Source organism: Sebastes umbrosus, chromosome 13 (assembly GCF_015220745.1).
Source record: "Sebastes umbrosus isolate fSebUmb1 chromosome 13, fSebUmb1.pri, whole genome shotgun sequence".
Lineage (NCBI taxonomy): Eukaryota > Metazoa > Chordata > Actinopteri > Perciformes > Sebastidae > Sebastes > Sebastes umbrosus.
Window position 1 is genome coordinate 6946940 of NC_051281.1, and position 26521 is coordinate 6973460.

At 34.3% G+C, this 26521-nt stretch overlaps 1 protein-coding gene across 2 annotated transcripts; it reads left to right on the forward strand.

The window, feature by feature from the left end:
* The first annotated feature begins 3294 nt into the window (after window positions 1–3294).
* Window positions 3295–20981, forward strand: lcp1 (lymphocyte cytosolic protein 1 (L-plastin)). Of its 2 annotated transcripts, none has more exons than XM_037789509.1 (17): window positions 3295–3445; window positions 4810–4968; window positions 11377–11458; window positions 12053–12201; window positions 12600–12723; window positions 12863–12995; window positions 13351–13432; window positions 13536–13701; window positions 14063–14205; window positions 14597–14692; window positions 15481–15676; window positions 16651–16729; window positions 16886–17000; window positions 17970–18103; window positions 18427–18547; window positions 20074–20198; window positions 20362–20981. In XM_037789509.1, exons 3-17 carry the CDS (start codon window positions 11392–11394, stop codon window positions 20492–20494), a joined length of 1863 nt encoding a protein of 620 aa, XP_037645437.1. In that variant the 5' UTR covers window positions 3295–3445; window positions 4810–4968; window positions 11377–11391; the 3' UTR covers window positions 20495–20981. The 2 variants fall into 2 exon arrangements, with proteins under 2 accessions (XP_037645437.1, XP_037645438.1); XM_037789510.1 differs by having other exon boundaries at window positions 11383–11458.
* Window positions 20982–26521: the final 5540 nt, after the last annotated feature.

Consider the following 26521-nt stretch of genomic DNA (forward strand, 5'->3'; position numbering starts at 1 on the left):
TGTGCTATGATATTCAATATTCAACCTAAACCCCTCATATAAGCATGCTTTTGATTATTAATTTACTACAATGTGTTAAAATCAAACAAGAAATATCTAAAAAATTTTAATCAACATACTGTATGTTTTCAGCATTTTTTTTTCTAATTAAGGTAATGTAATTTTAGTCTTGGAGGCAGTTTATTCCTTTGTATGTATGTGATATTTTAGTAATGTTATTTACAATGGCACAAAAATAATAATAGTAAATAAATCCAAACAAAAATATTTATCCATCTTTCCACCCGACAGTTGCATTGTTTGTTCAATCCCTCTACTTCTGTTCGACCTCAAACGCATATATTTTGGTGTATATGTAATTAAACAAAAAGATAAACAAATAAGAATATATAGTTTACTTGTATAATTCATAGTATGTGTAACTAAGAAAATATATGACTAACTAAGATCTTTGGCTTCCAGATAAACAAAATGTAACATATGATTCAGGGCCAAACCTTTGTTTGATTTGCACAAATGTCAAGATATTTTCAAACCATTTTTCTTCACACTTCTGCAAAAGCTTACTTTGAATAAAGTTAACATTACAACACAAGTTATTCCTGTAGATAAACAAAATATCCACCTCCTCTAAAAGTCATGTCCTGGCTGCAGATATCAGTCCATTGGCTCTGGTTGGTGTTGGCAGACTGACGGTGACTGGGAGTTGTGATGTGCACCATTATGGCTGTGAAGGAAGTCGCTGAGGCAGAAAGTGGGTGGTGGAGCGAGGAACCTTGTATCTGCCAAAATACAGGTTAGAGTTATTATTAAAGTTACATTTTGTTATTCTTCAGTTTAAGATGTGACAACATTCAGTTTTACCTGATCGAAGGAGTGTCAGCAGGGGGTTCTTGGGGCGCAGGCGTGGTGGTTTACAGACTACATTGCTTTGGTAAAAAGTGGAGGTAAGTTCATTGATACCTGCATTAATATACTTCACTTTAAAGACCCATCTGCAGTATTTGAAAATACAGACAGTGATAGAGGAGGAACAGGGTCTAAACCTCAGTCATCCAGCTGAGTTGGGACACTGACTGTAACTTCACTTCCTCTTTTCTAAACTTCCAACAGACATTTTATAAAATGATTACAACACAGTTCATGACTTTCCTTCTCTCGTGTTGCTGATATGACATCCTCATCATGTGCTAACCTTGTATTTATGTTGTAGGTCACTGATTCATCACTGTGTCAGTGTCAATGCCTGACTGCATCATGATTCACTACCTACTGAGTTATGGACTGAACTTGAGACAGCACATTTTCAGATTCAGCTGCTGCATTTTAATTTAGTTTAATAGAATAGATCAATATTTTGGGAAATATTTGCTTACTTGCAGAGAGTTAGTTATCCAGATTGATATCACTCTCATGTCTGTACAGTAAATATGAAGCTACAAGCAGCAGATGGTATGGTTAGCTTAAGATAAAAACTGGAAACAGGGGGAAATAGCTAGCCTGGCTATGTCCAAAATGAACAAAATCCACCTGCACCTTCAAATTTTAGAGAGATATATATATTTGTGGGAAATCTGCAATAATCGGAAATTAGTTTACCTGAAGGTCTGGTATCAGCAGGGGTTTTTACGATGAGAGGAAACCTTTTGGGGGGCAGGGGCCTCCGAAGAAGCCAGATGTGGTCAGAGGACATGGTGTGAAGGTGTCTGATTCCGCTGAATTTCAACAGCATGTAGGTCATTTTGTGTTTCTAAGCAGCAGAAAACAGGATGTGACAGTACAGCAGGTCGTTATTCTTATATGATTTATTAGGAACACAGGTTATTGTACAGGTAAATCTGAAGGGTTGTGAGATAATTAATAGGAGAGGAAATGTTTTTTTTTTCTTTTTGTGAAAGAGTTTTACATCTTTGGGACTTGAACAGTTATTGAATTGTACTTTGTCAACTTTAGTTACTTTGCAGAGTCACATTATTAACATTATTATTATTAACACAACATATAATTAACTAATAAATTATGATGTATTATGGTATTGTGTATTATAGATCACTGTAAAATACCCAGCAGTATTTAAAATAGTTAAAGGGACTGTTTGTAAGAATCAGAATTGCTTGTTAACAGCGACACCTGTGGCCGTTAAGTCAACGAAAGTCAGCGTCGGGCTCGCGCTTGCTCGCTCTAAATAGACATGAACGAGCATCGCTCAAAACAGTGAGGCGACACACGTCAGCTAAAACCACAATATCACTCTATATTTCACCTGCTCGGCAGTAATGTTAGCTGACCAGACAAAGGTCTCTCCATGAATCAATGCTGATCCCAGCGTTGGCTTTTCCTGCTTCAGCCTCCTGACCGAGGTCGGAGGGAACAGGGAAGACACCAGCTCCCGGTCGGAGACGATAACGTTTCTCTCTGCGGAGCCCCGTCACTTCACAATACATGGAAACCTCTGTTGGTCTGGAGGAGCTGCAGCATTTATTTCTGCACAAACGTCCACTGTACATTCACTAGATATCCTCAGAGCTAAACTAACTCTCGTGCAGTGTGTAGTGTGCGCGCATGCACGTGAGGTGGAGCGAGCTGAGCGAGCGAGGACGAGCGCGGCGTGTGAGTGAAGGCAAGCAGAGGAGCAGAGGAGCAGATTACAGCAGAGACTCCGGCCCTGGAGACCAAAGCTATGGTCTCCCCCGCGTCCTCCGACCGCGGCCAACACTGTTTAACAGACGGGCTTCACTAGATATAACTTTGCGGTTTTGGTGCTTCCGTGTAGTTTGTGTTGGAGTCTGAGTCTGAACAGCAAGTGTGTGCATATGCGACCGACCCGGATTGATTTATACATGTAAGAAGTTACAAACAGTCCCTTTAAAATGAGCTCCACCTTTACCAGCTGCAGCATAATACAATATGTAAAATATAAAAATATACATTCCGGCCATTCTGCATTATGAGTAGGCTACTTTTACTTTTGGTTCTTTAGCCTATATTCTGATGCTAATACTTTTGTACTTTTACTCAAAAAAGGTTTGGATTGTAGGACTTTTATTTAGCTTTAGCTTTAATTTAAAAAGACAATAATATAACATCTTACTGCAGAGACTTTTACTTATCAGACTCCTTAGCAACGGTCATAGCAACAATCAACTCCTGTGTGACGGATATAAATCCAACCAATCAGCTCACGTCTTTTCCCAAACCCCGCCCCCTGCTCCTGATTGGCTAAAAAAACCCCGCAGGTGCGTTGAATCAATCTCCATGGAAACAACTAGTTGAAGCTAGCTACTGCTTGTGCTGCGGTGCGCCAGAGCCCGATAAACTAATAAACAAACAGTGAAACATGGAGCTGTGTGAACGGATAGTTTACCTGGATAATGAAGGGCATCACGAGAGTAGATTTATTTGTTTATTTGGCACATAAAGACCTACTAACTGGAAGTTGTACCAGGTAAGGTGTAATGAAGTTAGCTAGCTGCTACCTGGTATGTAGCAAAGGTAGCTAGTTGAATGAGAAAGTATTGAGGGATTTATATGTAACTTAATTATAACATCTCCAGAATTAACTCACAGGTATGTTGCCAAAAGTATGTGGACACCACTTGTCTGTCTACCTGTCTCATTGGTTATTGTCCTGTCTGTCCCTTAACTGCCTGTCTGTCTCTCTATTTACCTCCTTTTCTCAAACTACCTGTCTGTCTCTTAACTACCTGCCTGCCTCTATAGCTTCTTTATCTGCCAGACAGGCAGATAAACACCTGTCTACCTGTCTTCACCTGTCTGTCTCTTGACTACCTGTCTGCTTACTTGTTTTCTTACCAATATTTCCTTATAACTAACTACCTGTCTGTCTCTCTATTTACCTCCTTTTCTCAAACTACTTGTCTGTCTTTCTGGCTACCTGCCTGTCTCCATAGCTTCTTTATCTGTCTCTATTTACCTCCTTTTCTCAAACTACCTGTCTGTCTTTCTGGCTACCTGCCTGTCTCCATAGCTTCTTTATTTACCTGTCTGTCTCTCTAAACACCTGTATTCATGTCTTCACCTGTCTGTCTCTTAACTACCTGTCTGCTTACTTGTTTTCTTACCAATATTTTCTTATACTAACCACCTGTCTGTCTCTCTATTTACCTCCTTTTCTCAAACCACTTGTCTGTCTGTCTGGCTACCTGCCTGTCTCTGTAGCTTCTTTATCTACCTGTCTCTCTCTATAAACACCTGTCTACCTGTCCCTGTATTCCTGTCTTCACCTGTCTGTCTCTTAACTACCTGTCTGCATACTTGTTTTCTTACCAGTATTTCCTTATAACTAACTACCTGTCTGCCTCTCTATTAACCTCCTTTTCTCAAACTACCTGTCTGTCTGTCTGTCTACCTGCCTGTCTCTATAGCTTCTTTATCTACCTGTCTCTCCCTCTAAACACCTGTCTCTCTGGCTGCTTGATTTTAAAGGCTACAGGATGGACCAGCTCCTTCACTTACCAGTATTGTATTCCGATAGAAATTAAATAAATAAACATTTTGTCCATTAAAATAATTGGCACAACCTGTTGATCAGATTTATGAATGTGGTCTCCATCACCACCTTGTTCTGGATGTGACAGCATTTTAAATGAAGCCCTCTGTCCTGTAACATCTAAACCACCCCCCGACAGTCCTGACGGCCGCCACAAACCTTTAAAACACGTCTCTAACATCCCTTCAAATCTAGCATGGGGGTCACCTTGACTTGCAGCCAGCGTGCATTGCCATATAAAGACAAAACGTCTTTCATTCCTGTTTCTGAAATGTTGCATGTCACTTCCTTCCTCGTAGATTTGAATAGATGTGTTGTCGCCCTGCTTTTGGTGGCGAGTCAGTGCGCTGCCTGTCACGCAGTGAGCAGCACAGCAGCCAGACGGACCAACTGAGGAAGAGAGAGACTGATAATCCTCCACGCCCAGAGATCACCAGCCTCCTCGCCTCACCTCTCAGGTAACTAATGAATGAAATCAGGTGGCTTCTGGTTCACAGGTGTTTTTTGACGGCTGAGACTCTTTAGAGGTTTTTTTTTTTATTCTGTATGTTTGTGTAAAAGAGGGAGGGCAGAAAAGAACAATAGAAGAACATAGTGTTTTTGTAATCAATATGTTGTTGCATTATATCTGCATTTTCATTATCCAAACCCTGATTCGTTCTTTACTACAGGCCAAGTCTGTGCTCACAAATTGTCCCACTCCATCAACTAACACAAAGCAACAACTAAAAACTTGCAACCTATTATCAACCTGCATCGCTCACGTGTGCACATTTGATAAAAAAAAATAAAATTATAATTTCTAACGTGTACAACTAAATAGATATGAGCAGTTAGAGGCAGAATGAGGCCTTCAGGGGGAGAGGAAGAAGAAGTTAAACCACTGCAGCGAGCTGAAAAGGAAGTTGCGGTTAGCTTCACTTCAACTGAAAAAAAAAAATAATCCCTCCAGAAACTCCGACATCAGCTCAGACTGTGAGTTTCATCAGTTTTTTATACTTTATATTGTTAAAGAAAGCCACATGTTGTGATAGTGATTTTGCTAGTTAATGAAACTCAGGCACGTGTGAGGCATGCTGATGAGTTTCAGCACATGCAAATATACTCTCACAGACAGAAGCTAGGGTAGTTCAGTGGTTGAAAGTAACTAAGTACATTTACTTGAGTACTGCTTTATACTTCTAGTCCAAAACATATCAGATAAAGAAATATTATTTGTACTCCACATTTATCAGACAGCTTTAGTTACTACACAGATTTAAACATATGAAAATGTGATGCGTTATTATAAATAAACTACCCACTACTATATATAATATTAAATGTAATTATATAAAATATTTCTTTATGTACTTTTTTGGTAATAGAATTTGTGTATATTTACTGAAGTACAGCGAATCCTAAATTTTTGCATGTAATGGAAGATTTTAAAATTGTGCTATTGCAGAGGTGACTTGAGTCACATGACTTGAATTAGAGTCATTAAATCCATTTTGTTGATCTGATTGATACATAATCATTGATTACTGCACTCACAGTTATATCTTACCATGTTCAAATCATTGTCTGTCTTCTGTTCCACAGTATTTCAATGTGGGAGAGAATTTGCATGAAATTAAGTTGTGTTTTTATGGTTGTGACAGTTTATTTCCATAAATAAACATCCATGGTTTTAGTGATTGTGCTCAGAGTTTATTCTTGTTAAACCACAACATTTTTGTTTATATTAGATGTGGTTGGTTCCCAGTAAAACCTGGGTGGCTCTGCAACTAACAATTATTTTAGTTATTGATTGATCTTGTTGCTTTTAAGATTAATTGATCTGTTGTTTATCATTTAAAATACCCCAAAAATTTAAGAAATGTCCATCAAAAAGTTTTCAGTTTACAATGATAAAAAAAACATTGAAAGCAGCCAAATTCTCACATTTGAGAGGCTGTAGATAACAACTGTTTGGAGTTTTTGCTTAATTTGTGAAACAGTTGATCAATTGTCAAAACTGTTGGCAGTTAATTGAGTCAGTTGACTGATCAGTTATAGTGGATTAATTGTTTCAGGACTAGGTGGCTCCACAGTGAATCAAACCACTAACCATCACAGTGATAGTTCCTTGTTTTACCCGTTGAGCTGCTGCACACAAAGATCTGAGCCCTGTGAATCGTTAGAGAAGATTCATTTATTTTATTGGATCCCCTTCTCTCCGGGGTCAACACTTAAAAAAATGTCTATATAAAAACAACAATACAATCATGAAAGTAAGGTCCCAAAGAAAATAAATTAAAGTTAGATAGAACAAATAAGCTAATCAGTTATTAAAACTTAATTAATAATTAATTAAATTGATTTTATTATTATTTTTTAACATTTTATTGGCATTTTGCCTTTATTTGACAGTCGTAGTAGAGATAGATAGGAAACACGGGGATGGGCATGCAGCCAAGGTTCCCCCTAATTACAAAAAAACCCTAATATATAACAGAAAATTATCAATAAATGTTCAAATTACCTCATATGATATAAACATAAAGTGTGCCAAACGAGAACAAACAGATGACAGCTAATAATTACAACCATACAGCTACAGTTAAGTGCACAACCATCCTTAAAATTCATGGAAACTAAGACGACGATCAGGAACAATTCAGCCAAAAGGGAAAGAAAAACTACATGCAAATAGAACCTAAAATAGTCAATGAAAACAGTAGAAATAATAATAATTAAGACAATTAAATAATACAAATTGCTGAAAAGAACCACAAAAAGAAGTTGAAGCTTGTTGCCATGGACAGAAACAGTGAAGTAGACGTGCAGAGTAGGTGCAGTTTTGCATCTTTAAATGTCAGACTGAGTCATTTAACTCCAATCAGCTCAAACGGAGCTGATGAGGAGTGAACGTTTAAAACTGTTCAGATGTTAATTTCAGCTCCTGAGTTTCATTTCTGCTTCTGCAGGACAGACCGACAGAGCTGCTGTATTACTCACTTCAGCCACGTTTCACTACATTTACACCTCAAATGTCCCTTAAAACATCTTTAAAAAAGGGATTTAGTCATCTCTAAATCTATGCACACATGTCCTCCCTTACTTTAAAGCTTAAATTGAGCCTTTAAAAGTCCTAATAATGAATGTAAGAGCAGAAGTAACATTCAGGGCTCACTTGTGATCAGATAAAGATAAACTTCAGTTGTTTTACCCCTTAAAGATTCTCAATTCATGTTTATATGGTATTAATAAGAAAAGGGATGTTTTTACACACTCTGACTTCACTTGGACTTTAGCTTGGAGGGGAGGGAAAGTGCATTTTAATATCCATATTTATTTTTACATTAATATAAACATTTTCAGGGTGTTTTTACACATTCTGAGGCACATGCAAGATTTAGATAAAGTGTCTATTATCTTTATGCACTAAAGAAATGCTAAATAGATAAATATCTCAATCTGACTGATTTCCGGGAGATTTTGAAGGAAGTAATTTCAACACATAAGAACACTTCTCGGCTGCTGTGGTTTGATCTTTCAGTCTGATGCATAACATTTCATGTAAGAAGTCCGAAATCAGTTATATTTGATCAAGAACCTTCAACTTGATTTGATCTGAAGGCTGAGCTGAAGGCAAACAGGAAACAGTTCATACTTCTGATGAAACGACTCCTCCGTCTGTAATCTGCTGCAAGGTTTCACACTTTGCTGCAACTCGAGCAAACTGACGAGATGCAACAGAAATGTGTTGGAGCCAGATGCAGCCATAACTGTTGTGGTTAGCTAACGTCAGCATGTCAGCTCCAGTCACTCAATTCAGTTCAGTAAGATTTAGAGCGGCAACAATTTGTCGATTGACAGAAAAATAATGAACAACTATTGATAATAGATTGATTATTTCAGTCCTTTTTTTTCAAGCAAAAGTACCAAAAATTATCTGGTTTCAGTTTCTCAGTTGTGATGACTTGCCGTTCTATGTGATAAAATCCTTCGGTTTCGGACAAAACAAGCACTTTAAAGACTTCATGAAATTATAATGCTCTTTTCACTGTAATCTGACATTTTATAGACCAAACAAATAATCAATTGATGAGAAAATAATCTTGAGACTAACTGATATTGAAAATAATCATTAGTTGCAGCCATAATTTAATTAAATTAAATTTAACATTCAATTAATTCACTTTAATTATCCCCAACAGGGGGGTAATTAAAAAGTGTATATATAGCAGAGCATCTCAATAAATCAACAAGGAAAAATAACACAACAAATGTAAAAATAAATATGCATATAAAATGAAATACTAAAGTATCAAAGTAAGAGCTAAAAATGCTACGTGTTTGGTGCATAAGTCAGTGGAAGGTGTTCACTGTGCTCTGTGCAGTGGACCAGTGATCTGTTTACTTTGGACATTTTTTTTCTTTTTGCTTGTTGATTTAGCTTTTTTCCAATTTTAGATCATGTTGATGGAGTGTGTCAGGTCAGAAGTTTTAGTTTTGTTTTTTAATTATGCACATTGAATTAATAATTAATTCTCTTGAATTAGTTACTGTGACAGCAGGAACTGAAGTTACAGGTTGTTGTTACTCTGGTCAGTTACAGAGGAGCACCCAGACTGTTAGCAGCAGTGTTGTGGTATTGAGGTGCTTATAGTATAAATACTGAATCAAATCCTTCATATTAAGGCTATTATATGCATTACATTAGTCCTTGTCCCCTCCAAAATACAGATTTGATAACAGTCTGACAGATAAATGGGCCAGGTCTATAAGGCCCGATATTATCTTATCGTAGCTGCACATATGTTGGCCAACAAAAAATTACGGTATGGAAACATAAAAGATGTGTTTGAAACTACTGTTTTTTTCCACACTTTGCTCATGTTAAAATGTTAGTTACAAATGTCTTTATAACAGACTGAATATAAAGTTATGTCTGCCGAATAACACCTGAACATTTCACTCTGTTAGCATCTCATTTTGGAACAAAATTAGTTTAATTATCAGTAAAAATGAACAGCCGTTTTTTATACTTTTTGTGGCACAAAAGGAAGTAACACATCTTACGTCTGAGAAATTCACTCTCTTCTCATTGGCTCACAGATCTGAAGGTACCTAGACATCTCAAAAATAAAAATGATGCGTACTGCTGTTATTTTCCACTGTGACTTCTTGTTAGTTGGAATAGCGTCATGCTGTTTGAGTCTGATCAGGTCGATTACATTTGTGATTCAGGTTTAATTATCTACTTATCTACTAATTTGTTTTACAAACACGTTTTGCAAGAAATGATTAATTATTGATACAGCAGAGAGAGACCAGGATTCACATCCTGAGTCCTGCATGTAGTTTTTGTAGGTTTAAGCAACAAAAGAACATAAGCTAAGGTTAGGGAAAGATTTTAGTTTTGTTTAAATGTTTATTTTGATAAAAATGTAGGTAGTAAAAGTGTAATTTCTAAGAGACAGGGTTTCCTCATATGGACATAAAATATTTTGCCCCCATTTGAATGAGCAGGACAGACCTCTCCTTATATCGTAATACCATCTAACACATCATCACAGCTTATTTCAGCCTCTGTTTACAGTCATGTTTCCTCTCATCGTATGTCACCATCAGGTTGCTTTTCTTCGAACAGAGCAGGAAGTTGAATCACTCGTCTTATAAAGGTTGAAGTCAGTCTTCTTCTTTGTGGTTTAAAGCGTCCTTTTCAGTGTAACACTCTTTCTTAACATCTTCCTCCATGTTCACATTTATCTCCCAACGCCAAAAAAGGATCCGCATACACACACTTCTCTGTGTGAATCACCACAGATTGAAATAAAATGTGTGTCATGTGATCACCCACTTCTCTGATTCGCTTCACTCTTCCTCATCTGCAGGTTTTTCCTTTCTTGACACACAAAACGTTGACGTTAACAGTAACAGAACCATAGCTGCAGTTAAATTAAAGTGTTAAAGAGTTGGATGAAAAGATTGATACCACATATGAAGCTGGAGCCAGCAGCCGGTTAGCTTAGCTGAACATAAAGACTGGAAAAGGTAAAACCAATCCACCTACCAGTACTGGAACCTCCAAAGCTCACTGATTAACACAATATATCTTGTTTGTTTAATCTGTAATCCAGAGGATGTTATATCTATAGGTGTCAGGGAGTTCTACATATGTGTTAAAAGTAGTATAAAGCATTTAGTGTCACCAGAGGGAGCTGTGTTAAGTCTGATAAATGTCCTCAAGTGATGTCGCTTGCATCAGTGTCGGTTGGGTCTGAAGACTACATTGGAAAATGAAAAAAAATCTGCAGGTGTGTAGAAATAAGTGAGTTTACCAGACCTCTGTAGCCGCTGCTCATCTCTGCCGCAGGCTAGAGGCTAAATTAGCCACTACTAGCACAACGCACCAAAATCTACCACACACCTGTCTGAGAAAGGTAATTTTGGCGCCAGGTTTTGACGATGAAGAATGATATATGGAATAAAAAAGATATCTCTTGTTTTGCTCATCGATTTTGATCCTTTTTTTAAAGATTGTCCGTCGTCTGACAGTGTTACAGGAGTGTGATGATAAATCTGTGGCATAGTAAAGAGTTTGAGTTCTTATGCCACCACAGTCCACCTCTAGTCAGTACATATTAGCCGTGGGACCAGCAGATCTTATTACAAACAGTAGAAACAAACAAAGAAACACTTCTCTGTCAGGCAGGAAATGCAGCAGAAGCAGGAAGTTGGAGGCTGACAGAAGTGAGAACTGTGAGCAGTTTTCATCACAACATCAGGAGATACAGAGTTCCTCCTTTTTCTGCACCGCTGCACATGTATATCAAGCCGCTCAGTCCTGCCAAATTCTGACTTTAAATTTAAGGTTTTGTTTTGTTCTGTGTCAGTTTCAGGTTCCCAACATGACTACCCCAACGCCGATCACTCCGGAGGAGGTGGAGGATCTTAGAGAAGCTTTCGCCAAGATTGGTAAGTGAACCGACGGTGGTTATTGCCATTTCCTCTTGTGGTTTTGATTCAGGAAGAACCAGAAAGGAACTGGTGCATCAGAAACATCAAAACATGCTAAACTTTGGATACTTTGGATGTGCACCTCACCGTTAACCAGTTTTATTTTTATGACACTTACCATTACGCTGGCATTTTGTACATTTGGTTTTTGCACCTTATTAATAATCTTCATTGTTTATATTTTGTTTTATTTGTATATTACTGTATATATTTGCACTCCTTCCTACTTTGCACTACAACTGCTACACAACAATTTCCCTCAAGATAAATAAAGTTCTTATCTTAAACTCTTCAGCTGTAACGTTGTGCCATTTTAAGATGTTACATTTCCTCCTTTTAGCATTAATACATCAAAACCAGTCTGTCCTCTTTATAGATTGATCTGAGTAATAAAGATTAAACTTACAAGAAGTATTCTAAACAACTATTTAAAACAATTTTTATACATCTAGAAAATCTAACTAGAAGGAAATCCTTTTGAGTGATGCATGAAAATGGTATTAAAGTTATGCTTTCCCGAGTTTGACCTCTGACCTTTCCATCCTTCTCCAGATGTGGACAACAACGGATTCATCAGCAAGGATGAGCTCAACCAGCTTTTCAAGGCTGCTAACCTGCCGATGCCGGGCTACAAGGTCCGAGAGATCGTCCAGGAGCTGACAAAGTCCAGCAGCCAGCTCACCTTTGATGAGTTTACTGAGGTGAGTCCAGGGGTCAAAGGTCACACCGACTAATATACAGGTTTGAAGGTGGTTTCCTCCAAATAAAAAAAACGTTCTTACTGTCAAACTATCAAATTCAAACTAGTAGATTTGAGTTTTATTATTACAATCATAATTTAGAAAGACTGTAAATACAAATGTCTGCTGTAGAGATGATACCAAATTTAATATATTTGATATGTCTTTTTATCTAAAGCAAAGACAGAATATCTCCTAGTAATGGTAATACACTTTGTGCACACCTCCAGTTTATTAAATATTATTTTGCACTGACTTTTTGTACCCTCTGCTGTCAAAGAGTTGAACCTCTTCCCTTTTCTAAACTGTCTTTGGCATGAATAGATGATCATCCTTTATACTTGTGTGTTGACCTTCAGATTGTCCACGGGCTGAAGAACAGCGACGTGGCAAAGACCTTCAGGAAGGCCATCAATAAGAAGGAGGGAATCTGTAACGTGGCAGGAACCTCAGAGCAGTCCGGCACTCAGCACTCATACTCAGGTCTGTGATCAGTGACACCCACACACACATATATTTACACCAGTATCAGTAAGAGGTTGAAATCAGAAAAGGTGGAGAACAGTTGATTTTAGATCCGGCTGCTCTCTGTGACCTGATGTGGGATTTCTTCTACCTGCAGAGGAGGAGAAAGTGGCCTTTGTGAACTGGATCAATAAAGCTCTGGAGAAGGATGCAGACTGTAAACATGTTCTGCCGATGGATGCCAACAACGACGACCTGTTCACCGCTATGGGGGATGGGATCGTTCTCTGGTACGTTCTGCTTTAAAAATATACTGTCTTGATTTCTTAAAGAGTTTTCACTGTAGATGTTCAGATTGATACCACTCATGTCTATATGAAGCTACAGTCAGCAGCTAGTTAGCTAAGCTTAGCACAAAGACTGGAAACCCACCTGTTTCCAGTCTTTGTGCTAAGCTAAGCTAACCAGCTGCTGACTGTAGCTTCGTGTTTACTGTGCAGACATTAGAATCTCTACATCTAACTTTCGGCAAAAAAGCAAAGACGTGCAATTCTCAAAATGTCAAACTGTTCCTTTAAAGTATGTTATAGGTTGTGCTTCATTCTGTAAATGTGTCATAACTGTTGAAATGTTCTCACTTGTTAGTAAGATGATCAACCTGTCTGTCCCGGACACCATCGACGAGAGAACCATCAACAAGAAGAAGCTCTCACCTTTCACCATCCAGGTGAGACAGGAAGTGTCCGATTCAGTTCGGTCACACTGTGTACGTTACCTGCTCTGCTCTGCGAGTGTGTTTACATCCTGCGTCGTGTCGTTCTGCCCAACAGGAGAACCTGAACCTGGCTCTGAACTCGTCTTCGGCCATCGGCTGCCACGTGGTCAACATCGGAGCTGAGGACCTGAAGGAGGGCAGGCAGCATCTGGTCTTGGGACTGCTGTGGCAGGTCATCAAGATCGGGCTGTTCGCCGACATCGAGCTTAGCAGGAACGAAGGTGTGTGTGTGTGTTCATGTTGACTCAACTGTGTTTAAAATCAAAGGTGTTTCTAATATTTTGTCTATCCCTACTCACATAGATCAGACAGATTATTGAGAACACCACTGAGTTTAACGCAGTCTAATACAACAGCAACACTAATTATAGTCTCAAAAATGACCAGAGAGTTTAAAGGAGTAGTTCGACATTTTGTGAAATACGCTTATTTGCTTTATTGCTGATAGTTAGATGTTCAGATTGATACACTCTCATGTCTGTACAGTTAGAAACAGGGGGAAACGGCTAGCCTGACTCTGTCTAAAGGTAACAAAATCCACCTACCAGCACCTCTAAAGCTCTAAATGTTCTATGTGTGCAGCTCTGATCGCTCTGCTGCGTGATGGAGAAACTCTGGAGGATCTGATGAAACTTTCTCCCGAGGAACTGCTGCTGCGTTGGGCCAACTATCACCTGGAGGAGGCCGGCTGCAGCAAGATCAATAACTTCAGCTCCGACATCAAGGTGATCACACACATATACACAGAAACATGAGGCTTAGACTAATCAATCAGTGGATTTTTTACTTTAATAAGAGACTTGTTATGTTATCTCCCTCACTCTCTCTCCAGTTTCCTGTCTGTCTCTACATTCAACAACTGAATAAATCTCAAAATTATAAATAAAATCTTAAATATCAGATGGCAACCAGTCAGTACTGTAGTCGCTGATAAGGTGGAGGTTTGTGTCTGAATAATGTTTTATTTATTCATAGTTATTAATTTACTGTATATTAAATCTGCTTTCAAAGAGAAAACAAAGACAGATTAAATATGTTATTTATTTCTTCTGTTTAAAGCCAGATCACTTCAGTCTGCAGTTGTTTTCATTCCCAAACTGTTTGTGTACGTTTCAGGACTCCAAGGCGTACTACAACCTCCTGAACCAGGTGGCACCCAAAGGAGACGAGGACGGAATCCCCCCCATCGCCATCGACATGTCAGGACTCAGGGTGAGAGACTCTGACATCACATGGAGGAATAAAACAACATTTATTTAATAGCTATAATTTAACAGCTTTAGGGAGAGTTTGACATTTTGGGAAATATAGTTGTTGAACTATTCCTTTAACCTCATGAGTCTAATTAATTATCTCATTGCTTCAGTTGTAAAAGCTTATCAGTTATTGTTATACTCACCTTATGGTTGGAAATGTAGCTGAAAATTTAGTTTTCATTTTAGTCAAAGTTCTTATTTAGAGGGACTAACTCTAAGTGTATGAATATGAATTACGCAACTAACAATTATTTTCTTTAATTATCAATATGCAGATTATTTTCTATTATTTCCTGTAATTCTTTGGTATAAAATGTCACAAAATGGTAGAGAAAAAAGGTTAGGCCAACAATCTAATAATATAATAATAATAATAATAATAAACTGTGTCAGCCCTGTGATAGTCTGGGTGTAGCTGGTAGTTGTTAAACTGTTGTGAAACTCTGTCATGATAAAATAATAATAATTACCTTTATTTATACAACACTTTTTCTGAACAAAGTTACAAAGTGCTTTTGAACCAGGATTAAAACATTTCAGGAGGCAATGAGGCAAATAAAAAGAATACCAAAATGAAATGGAATAAAATACCCAACAATAATGGGCTAAAAACAATAACAATAAAACAGATAAGACGTGTTGGAATTTAAAGTGATTTAAGCGATTTATCTAATGATTGGTGATTCATTATTTATCTGAATCTGACATAAAAAATGTTGACGTCGTCCTCGTCCGTCTCTGCAGGAGAAAGAGGACCTGAATCGGGCCGAGTGCATGCTGGATCAGGCCGACCGGTTGGGATGCCGACAGTTCGTCATGCCGCCAGATGTCATCCGCGGCAACCCCAAATTGAACTTAGCTTTTGTTGCCAATCTGTTCAACAAGTACCCGGCTCTGAAAAAACCCGAGAACGTGGACATCGACTGGAGCTCCATCGAAGGTGAGTTTATCCACAGAGAAGGTAGATGAAACCTCTCTCTCCTCTGACCTCTGTTACTGCAAACCTCTTTATTTATGTAAGTGTTTGGGATATAAACAAAAACATTTTTCTTTCCAGCAATATCTTTATTAATTTTTTTCAAATAACTTCCAATAACAAAGACGCAAATGCGTTCTCATCCAGGAGGAGGAAAAATAGCAAAAGCACATAGATTATTGTCTAACATTAAAAAATTACTAAATGCAAACAACAACAATAATAATTTAAATTAAAATATAAGTAAAAGGTTTCTTTGCTTTTAAAAAGTGTTCCAATATTGTTATATTCATGTCATACTTACTTTCATTATTTGCACAGTTGTCAAACACGAAGACGATTAAGTATAAAATAGTTATAATAGCAAACACACCAAAGACATTTTACTGATATGAACTGATTTTTGCAGCAATATTTGTCCTGAAACCTAAAAAGTTATTATTAAATTATGCAATATGATCTATTATTACCTTTTTTTGATATCCTAAACTCTTCAGACCAACTTTACATCCATCTGGGTCTCGTCCCATCATATACACAACCTCCATTTTTAAAGAAAAATCATGAAATATGACCCATTGCAAGATGTTTTCTTACGTCCTGTTCTGTTTCATTAACAGTTACACAACTTTTATCTAGATTCAGTTTAGGCTTCATTTGTTTTTGAACCCCACCTTCCCTAAAAAAACCAAAAAGTGTTTTATTATTTGATTAAAATAGGTTCATGGTTAAAATATCATGTTATATTGCATATTTTGTTGGCAGCTAAACTTATGAAGATATATTTCTGAGTATAAATGGCAGTAGAAAACAACCTCAGGACTAAATCCAAAATATTTTTGAGATACAGATATCAGCTATAAATTACACCTCTGTGCAGTATTTTAGTGTTTCCTGTTTTTGTTTTTTAATTAGAGCACTGATGTTTTATTTTCCAGGTGAAACTAGGGAGGAGCGAACCTTCAGGAACTGGATGAACTCGCTGGGGGTCCAACCTCGTGTCAACCACCTCTACGCGTAAGAACACTCACTCTTGTTCTCTGACCACTACAATAGTAGTTATAGACACATCCTGCTTTTAAAAACATGAAGCAGCTGGAGCCAAATTCAATTATCCTGATGGTGGTGTTACAGGAAAGGTCATGTAATGTAATGTGTGTGTGTTTGTTACAGAGATATTGATGACGCCATGGTGATCTTCCAGTTGTACGAGAAGATCAAGGTACCAGTGGACTGGGACAAAGTCAACAAGCCCCCCTACTCTAAACTGGGCAGCAACATGAAGAAGGTACGACAGCAAAGCTCAAGTCTGTTATGGTAAAAAAAATGATGCTTCACTCAAGAAAGCAAATATATGCTAACATGCTAAGGCTGTCAAAGTTAACACAATAATAGCACATAACGCAAATTTGTTTTAACGCCACTAATTTCTTTAACGCAATCTATCTTTCGGAGGTTGTAGTGGGCTCAGTTTTAAAGCTACAAGATACAGGTATCATATGAAACCAGAAAACCTAAGGAATCCATTGGTACCAACCATGTCATACTAGCTTGTCGCAAAGGAGGTTAAAAAACGCTCCGAACTTGCGCTAAATTTTGGCGAAGAAAAATTGTCAAATATCATCACAATCCATCCAACATTTGTTGAGATATTTCAGTCAAAACCAAAATATTTTTTTTTAAACTGTTAAAAAACGTGCTTTACAAATAAAAGTTTATTATTATTAAAAATGACAGAATAAATACACCATGCTAAATAGATGGCAACATGAACAATAAGTAACCAACATGCTGCTTAAGATAACTTAACACAAAGACTGATAGTGTGTCCCCCATCCATACTAGTTCTATACAGTATATACAACGTACTAATTGACATGTTTTAGCTGTTAGTATTTCAAAAAACAAAACTTTACTTATTTTATACCAACAGGAAAGGATACAATATGTTTGACTGTTTTTGTTTTCCGAGATATTTCTATTTCTATATGTCTCCACCTGCAATTTATTTTATTTTTGTCCAGCTGTGAATAGCTCCATTATCTCCTCTATTGCATTGTGGGAGAAGGATTTTTGACAGCACACTCGGAAATGAACTAGTCCAAATACGGTGTGATTTTCCCCACACACAAAACGTGCTTTGAATAAGAGTGTAGTTTAGATTTGGGAAACACTGTAAGACCAGTGTAGCTTTGTGAAAATTAACAAATACAATTCTACTAACTAAACTAAAATATAAATCTTCTGTCTGTTCCAGCTAGAAAACTGTAACTACGCAGTCGAGCTGGGAAAGAAGGAGGCCAAATTCTCTCTGGTGGGCATCGCAGGTCAGGACCTGAACGAAGGGAATCGAAAACTCACCCTCGCTCTGCTCTGGCAGCTCATGAGGAGGTAACAACACTTCTGTCTTTTAAACTGTCAAAGAGGTAAAGAGTAATTCACAAGTTACAACCTTTGTTAGCTCTGCATCAGTCTCCACCAAAAAAGGAATACTCTGAGACAACAGTTCAAGTCAGGTTGGATTCACAGCAGTTAAAAGTATCTGCAAGTCTTTCTAATCCTTAACAAGCATTGATTTCAGTTCCATCAGCAACAAAAAAAGACCATAAAAAGATCTTTAAAAATCTTAAATTTTGATCAGCCCTGGGCAGGTGAAGCTTTTATTTTTAAAAACCAGGTGTTCTGGTCTCCCCTCATGCTGACTGTTCCCTCAGATACACCCTGAACATCCTGGAGGACCTGGGCGATGGTCAGAAAGTGACAGACGACACCATCGTGTCCTGGGTCAACGGCACGCTCACAGACGCTGGAAAATCTAAAATCTCCGGCTTCAAGGTAAGTGAAACACACAGCTACTCTTCAGCTCACATGTTCTGGTGCCAGAATGTTGACTTTAGAAAAAAAAAAAAACTGAACTGAAAAAAGAAACATTGGTATTGAAACACACTAGTTAAATTTTTTTTTATTTTGATATTTTATTTAAATGTATGTATGACTATACGTTTTTGACGCACTATATGACTTCTTAAAGATTTTTTTTGACATACTATACTATATCTTTTTTAATGTTTTCGACATGCTATGCTATGACATATACTATGACTTTTTTCAATTTTTTTCAACATACTATACTATGACATTTAATTTTTTCGAAATAAGATATGACTTATTTTTTTTACATACTATACTATGACTTTTTGACATACTGTACTATACAAAGATTTTTTATTATTTTTTGACATACTATAGTATGACAATTTTTTCTTTTTTCGACATACTATACTATGACTTTTAAAAAAAAATTTGACATGCTATATTGACTTTTTTTTAATGTTTTCGGCATGCTATTCTATGAATTTTTTCTACTTTTTTTGACATACGATATGACTTTCTTTGACATACTATACTATGTCTTTTTTCATTTTTTTTCAACATTCTGTACTGACTTTATTTTTTCGACGTACTATACTATCACTTGTTTTTTTTTCGACATAAAATACTATGACTTTTTTCATTTTTTTCAACATACTAAAGAATTACTTTTTTATTTTTTTGACATGCTATGCTATACTATGACTTCATTTATTTTTCTACATACTATGACTTTTTAAAAAACTAATTTCGACATACGATAAGACTTTTTTATTTTTTCGACAAACTATAATATCACTTTTTTTCAACATACTATATTATGACATTTTTTTAATTATTACATACCATGACTTTTTTATTTTTCGACCTACTATGATGACTTAATTTTTTTCGACATACCATGACTTTAATTTTTTTTGACATACACTGATTTTTTTCGATATGCTATACTATCACTATTTCTGCATTTTTTTCTACATAGTATGTTATGACTTTATTTTTTTGACATACTATGACTTTAAAAAAAAAAATTGACATACGATATGTCTTTTTTCATTTTTTTTTCTCGACATTCTGTACTGACTTAATTTTTTTGATATACTGTACTATGAATTGTTTTTCCGATATACTATAATATGACTTATTTTTTCGACATACTGTACTATACTAAGATTTATTATTTTTTTCGACATACTACAATATGTCTTTTTTTTTTATTTATTGACATACTATACTATTACTTTTTTAAATATTTTTCTACATAGTATATTATGACTTTTTAATTTTTTTTTTGACATACTATGATTTTAATTTTTTTCGACATGCTATACTATGACTTTTTCGATATAGTATACTATGACTTTATTTTTTCGACATGCTATACTATGACTTTTTTGACATACGTAATGACATACTATACCTTGGCTTTGTGCAGTTTTGGTTCAATTGTTGCTTGTTGATTCATCGCATGTGCATTTGTGTGTGTGTAGGACGGTTCTATCAGTAGCAGTATGCCAGTTCTGGACCTGATTGATGCCATCCAGCCCGGATCGATCAGATACGACCTGCTAAAGGCAGAAGACCTTACTGAAGAGGAGAAACTCAACAACGCAAAGTATGGACACATTTTATATTAATTACTTCACATAATTTATCTCTACTTTGTCCTTTTTATTTATCTCTTGAAGGGGAAAGGGGGGTGGTTAAGGAGGGACAGGGGTAAGGAGAACAAAACCGTTCTCATCACTACATGCTCTCTGTCACCATTGATTTAACAGGTACGCCATCTCCATGTCAAGGAAGATAGGCGCCCGAGTATACGCGCTGCCTGAGGACCTGGTGGAGGTCAAACCTAAGATGGTGATGACGGTGTTTGCATGCCTCATGGCACGCGGCATGAAGAGAGCATAAGGACCACAACCACCTAAAAATATGGGATATACAAGGTTTCTAACAGGGTACAGATAATAAGTTATGGTATACATTAAAAAACAGTGGTGATATCTGAAGGTAAAGGGACATTGGAAAGTTAATTTTTGTACAACCACTGCAGTCTGTTACTTATATTACTCTTACAAATACTTTAGAAAAGTGAGCTTTAAATTCAAATAGGATGTCATGTTTTATTTTTACAAACATTTTAAAATCTGATTGTTAAATCCTTTCTATTGCAATATTGTTGTTTAAGAATTATCTGCAGCAGTGTGGCTGGTTATTCATAAAGGATTTTCTGAATGTTTCCAGGCAGAACTGCAATGTTCCCCTTTACAGGTTTACTGTTTGTGTGATACATAACAAGTCAGGCAAAGTCTTACTTGCTCAGGTTTTCACTTGATTACAAACATATTCCAAATTATGCCAGATGAACGCAACAAATAAATGAAGATTTTTCTATTAAGAATTGTGTTGTCATTGTGTAAAATCTGGTTCTGGTATAATAATATACTATGACTTTCTTCGATATGTTATACTAAGTTATTTTTATTTTTTCCGACATACTACACTATGACTTTTTTAATGAAATCTTTCGACATACTTTACTATGACTTTTTTTCTCATTAAATTTCTCGACATACTATACTATTAATTTTTTTTTAATAAAATTTTTCAACATACTTTACTATGAATTTAATGACATTTTTCGACATACTATACTACGGCTGTTTTGGGGTGAAATTATTCAACATACTATATACTATGACCTTTGTTTAATGAAATTTTTCAACATACTATACTATGACTTTTTTTCACAATTTTTCGACCTTTACAATACTATGACTTTTTGGTGACATTTTTCGACATACTATACTATTTTTTTTTAATGAAATTTTTTGACATATACTTTGACTTTTTTAATGACATTTTTCAACATATTATACTATGACTTTTTTTTCATGAAATATTTCGACATACTAGACTGACTTTTTTTTCATGAAATTTTTCGACATACAATACTATGACTTTTTGGCGAAATATTTCAACATACTATACTCTGACTTATTTTTCATGAAATATTTCGACATACTAGACTATGACTTTCTTCATGAAATTTTTCTATGACTAGGGATGCTCATTTTGAAAAAATGTCTTAACCGATAACCGACCCTCGTTAACCGATTATTAACCGTTAACCGACAAGATTAAGTTATGACTTTATTCTCGTAATATAACGACTTTTAATGTCTGAAAAGAAAAGTCAGAAAAATGTAGGAAGAAATAAAGTCGGAAAAATGTCGGGAACAAAGAGTCTGAAAAATGTCAGGAAAAAAAAATTCTGAAAAATGTCGGAAGAAATAAAGTCTGAAAAAAGTGTCCAAAAAAAAAAGTTGATGAAAAAGAATTCTGAAAAATGACTGAATAAAATGTCTGTAAGAAAGTAAAAAAATAAAATAAAAACAAAAGTCGGAAAAAAGTCGTAAAAATGTCGGGGAAAAAAAAGTCGGAAAAATGTCGGAAAAAAATGTCCTTGGGAAAAAAAGTCGGAAAAATGTCGGAAAAAAAGTCAGAAAAATGTCGGAAGAAATAAAGTCTGAAAAATGTCGGAAAAAATAAAGTTTGAAAAAAAAAGTTTGAAAAAAAAGTCTGAAAAATGTTGGAAGAAATAAAGTCTGAAAGGAATGTAAAAAAAAAAAATCTGAAAAAAGTCTGGAAAAAAATACTGAAAAATGTCTGAAAAGAAAAGTCTGAAAAATGTCGGAAGAAATAAAGTCTGAAAAAAGTGTCCAAAAAAAAAAAGTTGATGAAAAAGAATTCTGAAAAATGACTGAATAAAATGTCTGTAAGAAAGTAAAAAAATAAAATAAAAACAAAAGTCGGAAAAAAGTTGGAAAAATGTCGGGGAAAAAAAAGTCGGAAAAATGTCGGAAAAAAATGTCCTTGGGAAAAAAAGTCGGAAAAATGTCGGAAAAAAAGTCAGAAAAATGTCGGAAGAAATAAAGTCTGAAAAATGTCGGAAAAAATAAAGTTTGAAAAAAAAAGTTTGAAAAAAAAGTCTGAAAAATGTTGGAAGAAATAAAGTCTGAAAGGAATGTAAAAAAAAAAAATCTGAAAAAAGTCTGGAAAAAAATACTGAAAAATGTCTGAAAAGAAAAGTCTGAAAAATGTCGGAAGAAATAAAGTCTGAAAAAAGTGTCCAAAAAAAAAAGTCTGATGAAAAAGAATTCCGAAAAATGACTGCATAAAATGTCTGAAAAATGTCTGTAGGAAAGTAAAAAAAAAAAGTCTGACAAATGTCGGGAAAAAAATGTCCTTGGGGAAAAAAAGTCTAAAAAAGTCTGAAAAGACAAGTCAGAAAAAACCCTGGAAAAAAAGTCTGAAAAGTGTCTGAAAAGAAAAGTCTGAAAAATGTCTGAAAAAAACCTGGAAAAAAAGTCTGAAAAAAGTCTGAAAAATGTTGGGAACAAAAAGTCTGAAAAATGTCGGAAAAAAGTAAAAAATAAAGAAAAAGGTACCAAAAAAAAGTATGGAAAAAAAGTCTGAAAAAAGTCTGGGAAAAAAAGTCTGAAAAATGTCCAAAGAAATAAAGTTTGAAAAATGTCCGAAAAAACTAAAAAAAAAAAAAGTTTGAAAAAATCTGGAGATAATGTCTGAAAAAAATGTCTGGAAAAAAAAGTCTGAAAAATGTCGGAAAAAATAAAGTCTGAAAGAAAAGTCCAAAAAAAAAAGTCTGATGAAAAAAGTCTGAAAAATGTTGGAAGAAATAAAGTCTGAAAGAAATGTCCAAAAAAAAAAAGTCTGATGAAAAAAGTCAGAAAAATGTTGGAAGAAATAAAGTCTGAAAGAAATGTTCAAAAAAAAGTTTTTAAAAAAAAGTCTGAAAAAATGTCGGAAGAAATGAAGTCTGAAAAAATGAAAAAAAAAAAAAAAAGTCTGAAAAAAGTCTGGAAAGAAAAGTCAGACAAATGAAAAAAAGAAAAAGTCAGAAAAATGTCAGAAGAAATAAAGTCTGAAAAAACTGAAAAAAAAAAAATTTTGAAAAAATCTGGAGATAATGTCTGAAAAAAATGTCTGGAAAAAAAAGTCTGAAAAATGTCGGAAGAAATAAAGTCTGAAAGAAAAGTCCAAAAAAAAAAGTCTGATGAAAAAAGTCTGAAAAATGTTGGAAGAAATAAAGTCTGAAAGAAATGTCCAAAAAAAAAAAGTCTGATGAAAAAAGTCAGAAAAATGTTGGAAGAAATAAAGTCTGAAAGAAATGTCCAAAAAAAAAAAGTCTGATGAAAAAAGTCAGAAAAATGTTGGAAGAAATAAAGTCTGAAAGAAATGTCCAAAAAAAAGTTTTTAAAAAAAAGTCTGAAAAAATGTCGGAAGAAATAAAGTCTGAAAAAATTAAAAAAAAAAAAAAGTCTGAAAAAAGTCTGGAAAGAAAAGTCAGACAAATGAAAAAAAGAAAAGTCAGAAAAATGTCAGAAGAAATAAAGTCTGAAAAAACTAAAAAAAAAAAAAGTTTGAAAAAATCTGGAGATAATGTCTGAAAAAAATGTCTGGAAAAAAAAGTCTGAAAAATGTCGGAAGAAATAAAGTCTGAAAGAAAAGTCCAAAAAAAAAAGTCTGATGAAAAAAGTCAGAAAAATGTCAGAAGAAATAGTCTGAAAAAAAATGTAAAAAAAAAAAGGCTGGAAAAAAAGGCTGAAAAATGTCGGAAGAAATAAAGTTTGAAAAAAATGTACCAAAAAAAAAGTCTGAAAAATGTTGGAAAAAATAAAGTCTGAATAAAATGTCCAAAAAAAAGTCTGAAAAATGTTGGAAAAAATAAAGTCTGAATAAAATGTCCAAAAAAAAAGTCTGAAAAAAAAGTCTGATGAAAAAAGTCTGAAAAATGTTGGAAAAAATAAAGTCTGGAAAAAAAAGTCAGACAAATGAAAAAAAAAAAAAAAGTCAGAAAAATGTCAGAAGAAATAAAGTCTGAAAAAACTAAAAAAAAAAAAAAAGTTTGAAAATATCTGGAGATAATGTCTGAAAAAAATGTCTGGAAAAAAAAGTCTGAAAAATGTCGGAAGAAATAAAGTCTGAAAAAAATGTCCAATAAAAAAGTTTGAAAAAAAAGTCATAAAAAATGTAAAAAAAAAAATGTCATAAAAAAAAAGTCATAAAAATGTCAGAAGAAATAAAGTCTGAAAAAAAAATGTAAAAAAAAGAAAGTCATAAAAATAAAGTCTGATGAAAAAAGTCAGAAAAATGTTGGAAGAAATAAAGTCTGAAAAAATGTAAAAAAAAAAAAAGTCTGAAAAAAGTCTGGAAAGAAAAGTCATAAAAATGTCCGAAGAAATAAAGTTTGAAAAAAAATGTACCAAAAGAAAAAAAAGTCTGAAAAATGTTGGGGAAAAAAAGTCTGAAAAATGTCCGAAGAAATAAAGTTTGAAAAAAAATGTCCAAAAAAAAAGTTTGAAATAAAAGTCTGAAAAAATGTCAGAAGAAATAAAGTCTGAAAAAATGTAAAAAAAAAAAAAATTCTGAAAAAAGTCTGGAAAGAAAAGTCAGAAAAATGTAAAAAAAAAAAAGTCAGAAAAATGTCAGAAGAAATAAAGTTTAAAAAAAAAAAGTCTGGAAAAAAAAAGTCGGAAAAATAAAGTCTGAAAAAAAATGTAAAAAAAAAAAGTCATAAAAAAAAAGTCATAAAAATGTCCGAAGAAATAAAGTTTGAAAAAAAATGTACCAAAAAAAAGTCTGAAAAATGTTGGAAAAAAATAAGGTCTGGAAAAAATGTCCAAAAAAAAAGTCTGATGAAAAAAGTGTGAAAAATGTTGGAAGAAATAAAGTTTAAAAAAAATTGTACAAAAAAAAAAGTCTGGAAAAAAAATCATAAAAATGTCCGAAGAAATAAAGTTTGAAAAAAAATGTCCAATAAAAAAAGTTTGAAAAAAAAGTTTGAAAAAATATTGGAAGAAATAAAGTCTGAAAAAATGCAGAAAAAAAAAAAAAGTCTGAAAAAAGTCTGGAAAAAAAAGTCTGAAAAATGTCGGAAAAAAAAGGTCTGAAAAAAAATGTAAAAAAAAAAAAGTCTGAAAAATGTTGGAAGAAATAAAGTTTGAAAAAAATTGTACAAAAAAAAAAGTCTGGAAAAAAAAGTCTGAAAAATGTCGGAAGAAATAAAGTCTGAAAGAAATGTCCAAAAAAAAAAAGTCTGATGAAAAAAGTCAGAAAAATGTTGGAAGAAATAAAGTCTGAAAGAAATGTCCAAAAAAAAGTTTTTAAAAAAAGTCTGAAAAAATGTCGGAAGAAATAAAGTCTGAAAAAATGAAAAAAAAAAAAAAGTCTGAAAAAAATCTGGAAAGAAAAGTCAGACAAATGAAAAAAAGAAAAAGTCAGAAAAATGTCAGAAGAAATAAAGTCTGAAAAAACTAATAAAAAAAAAAGTTTGAAAAAATCTGGAGATAATGTCTGAAAAAAATGTCTGGAAAAAAAAGTCTGAAAAATGTCGGAAGAAATAAAGTCTGAAAGAAAAGTCCAAAAAAAAAAGTCTGATGAAAAAAGTCAGAAAAATGTCAGAAGAAATAGTCTGAAAAAAAATGTAAAAAAAAAAGGCTGGAAGAAAAGGCTGAAAAATGTTGGAAGAAATAAAGTTTGAAAAAAATGTACCAAAAAAAAAGTCTGAAAAATGTTGGAAAAAATAAAGTCTGAATAAAATGTCCAAAAAAAAGTCTGAAAAATGTTGGAAAAAATAAAGTCTGAATAAAATGTCCAAAAAAAAAGTCTGAAAAAAAAAGTCTGAAAAATGTTGGAAAAAATAAAGTCTGGAAAAAAAAAGTCAGACAAATGAAAAAAAAAAAAAAAGTCAGAAAAATGTCAGAAGAAATAAAGTCTGAAAAAACTAAAAAAAAAAAAAAGTTTGAAAATATCTGGAGATAATGTCTGAAAAAAATGTCCAATAAAAAAGTTTGAAAAAAAAGTCTGAAAAAATGTAAAAAAAGAAAAGTCATAAAAAAAAAGTCATAAAAATGT

Coding starts and splice junctions, on each gene's coding strand:
- lcp1 (XM_037789509.1), top strand. CDS start 11,392: ATGACTACCCCAACGCCGATCACTCCGGAGGAGGTGGAGGATCTTAGA. Junction 11,459..12,052: donor AGAAGCTTTCGCCAAGATTG/GTAAGTGAACCG, acceptor ATCCTTCTCCAG/ATGTGGACAACAACGGATTC. Junction 16,730..16,885: donor CGTGTCAACCACCTCTACGC/GTAAGAACACTC, acceptor TGTTTGTTACAG/AGATATTGATGACGCCATGG.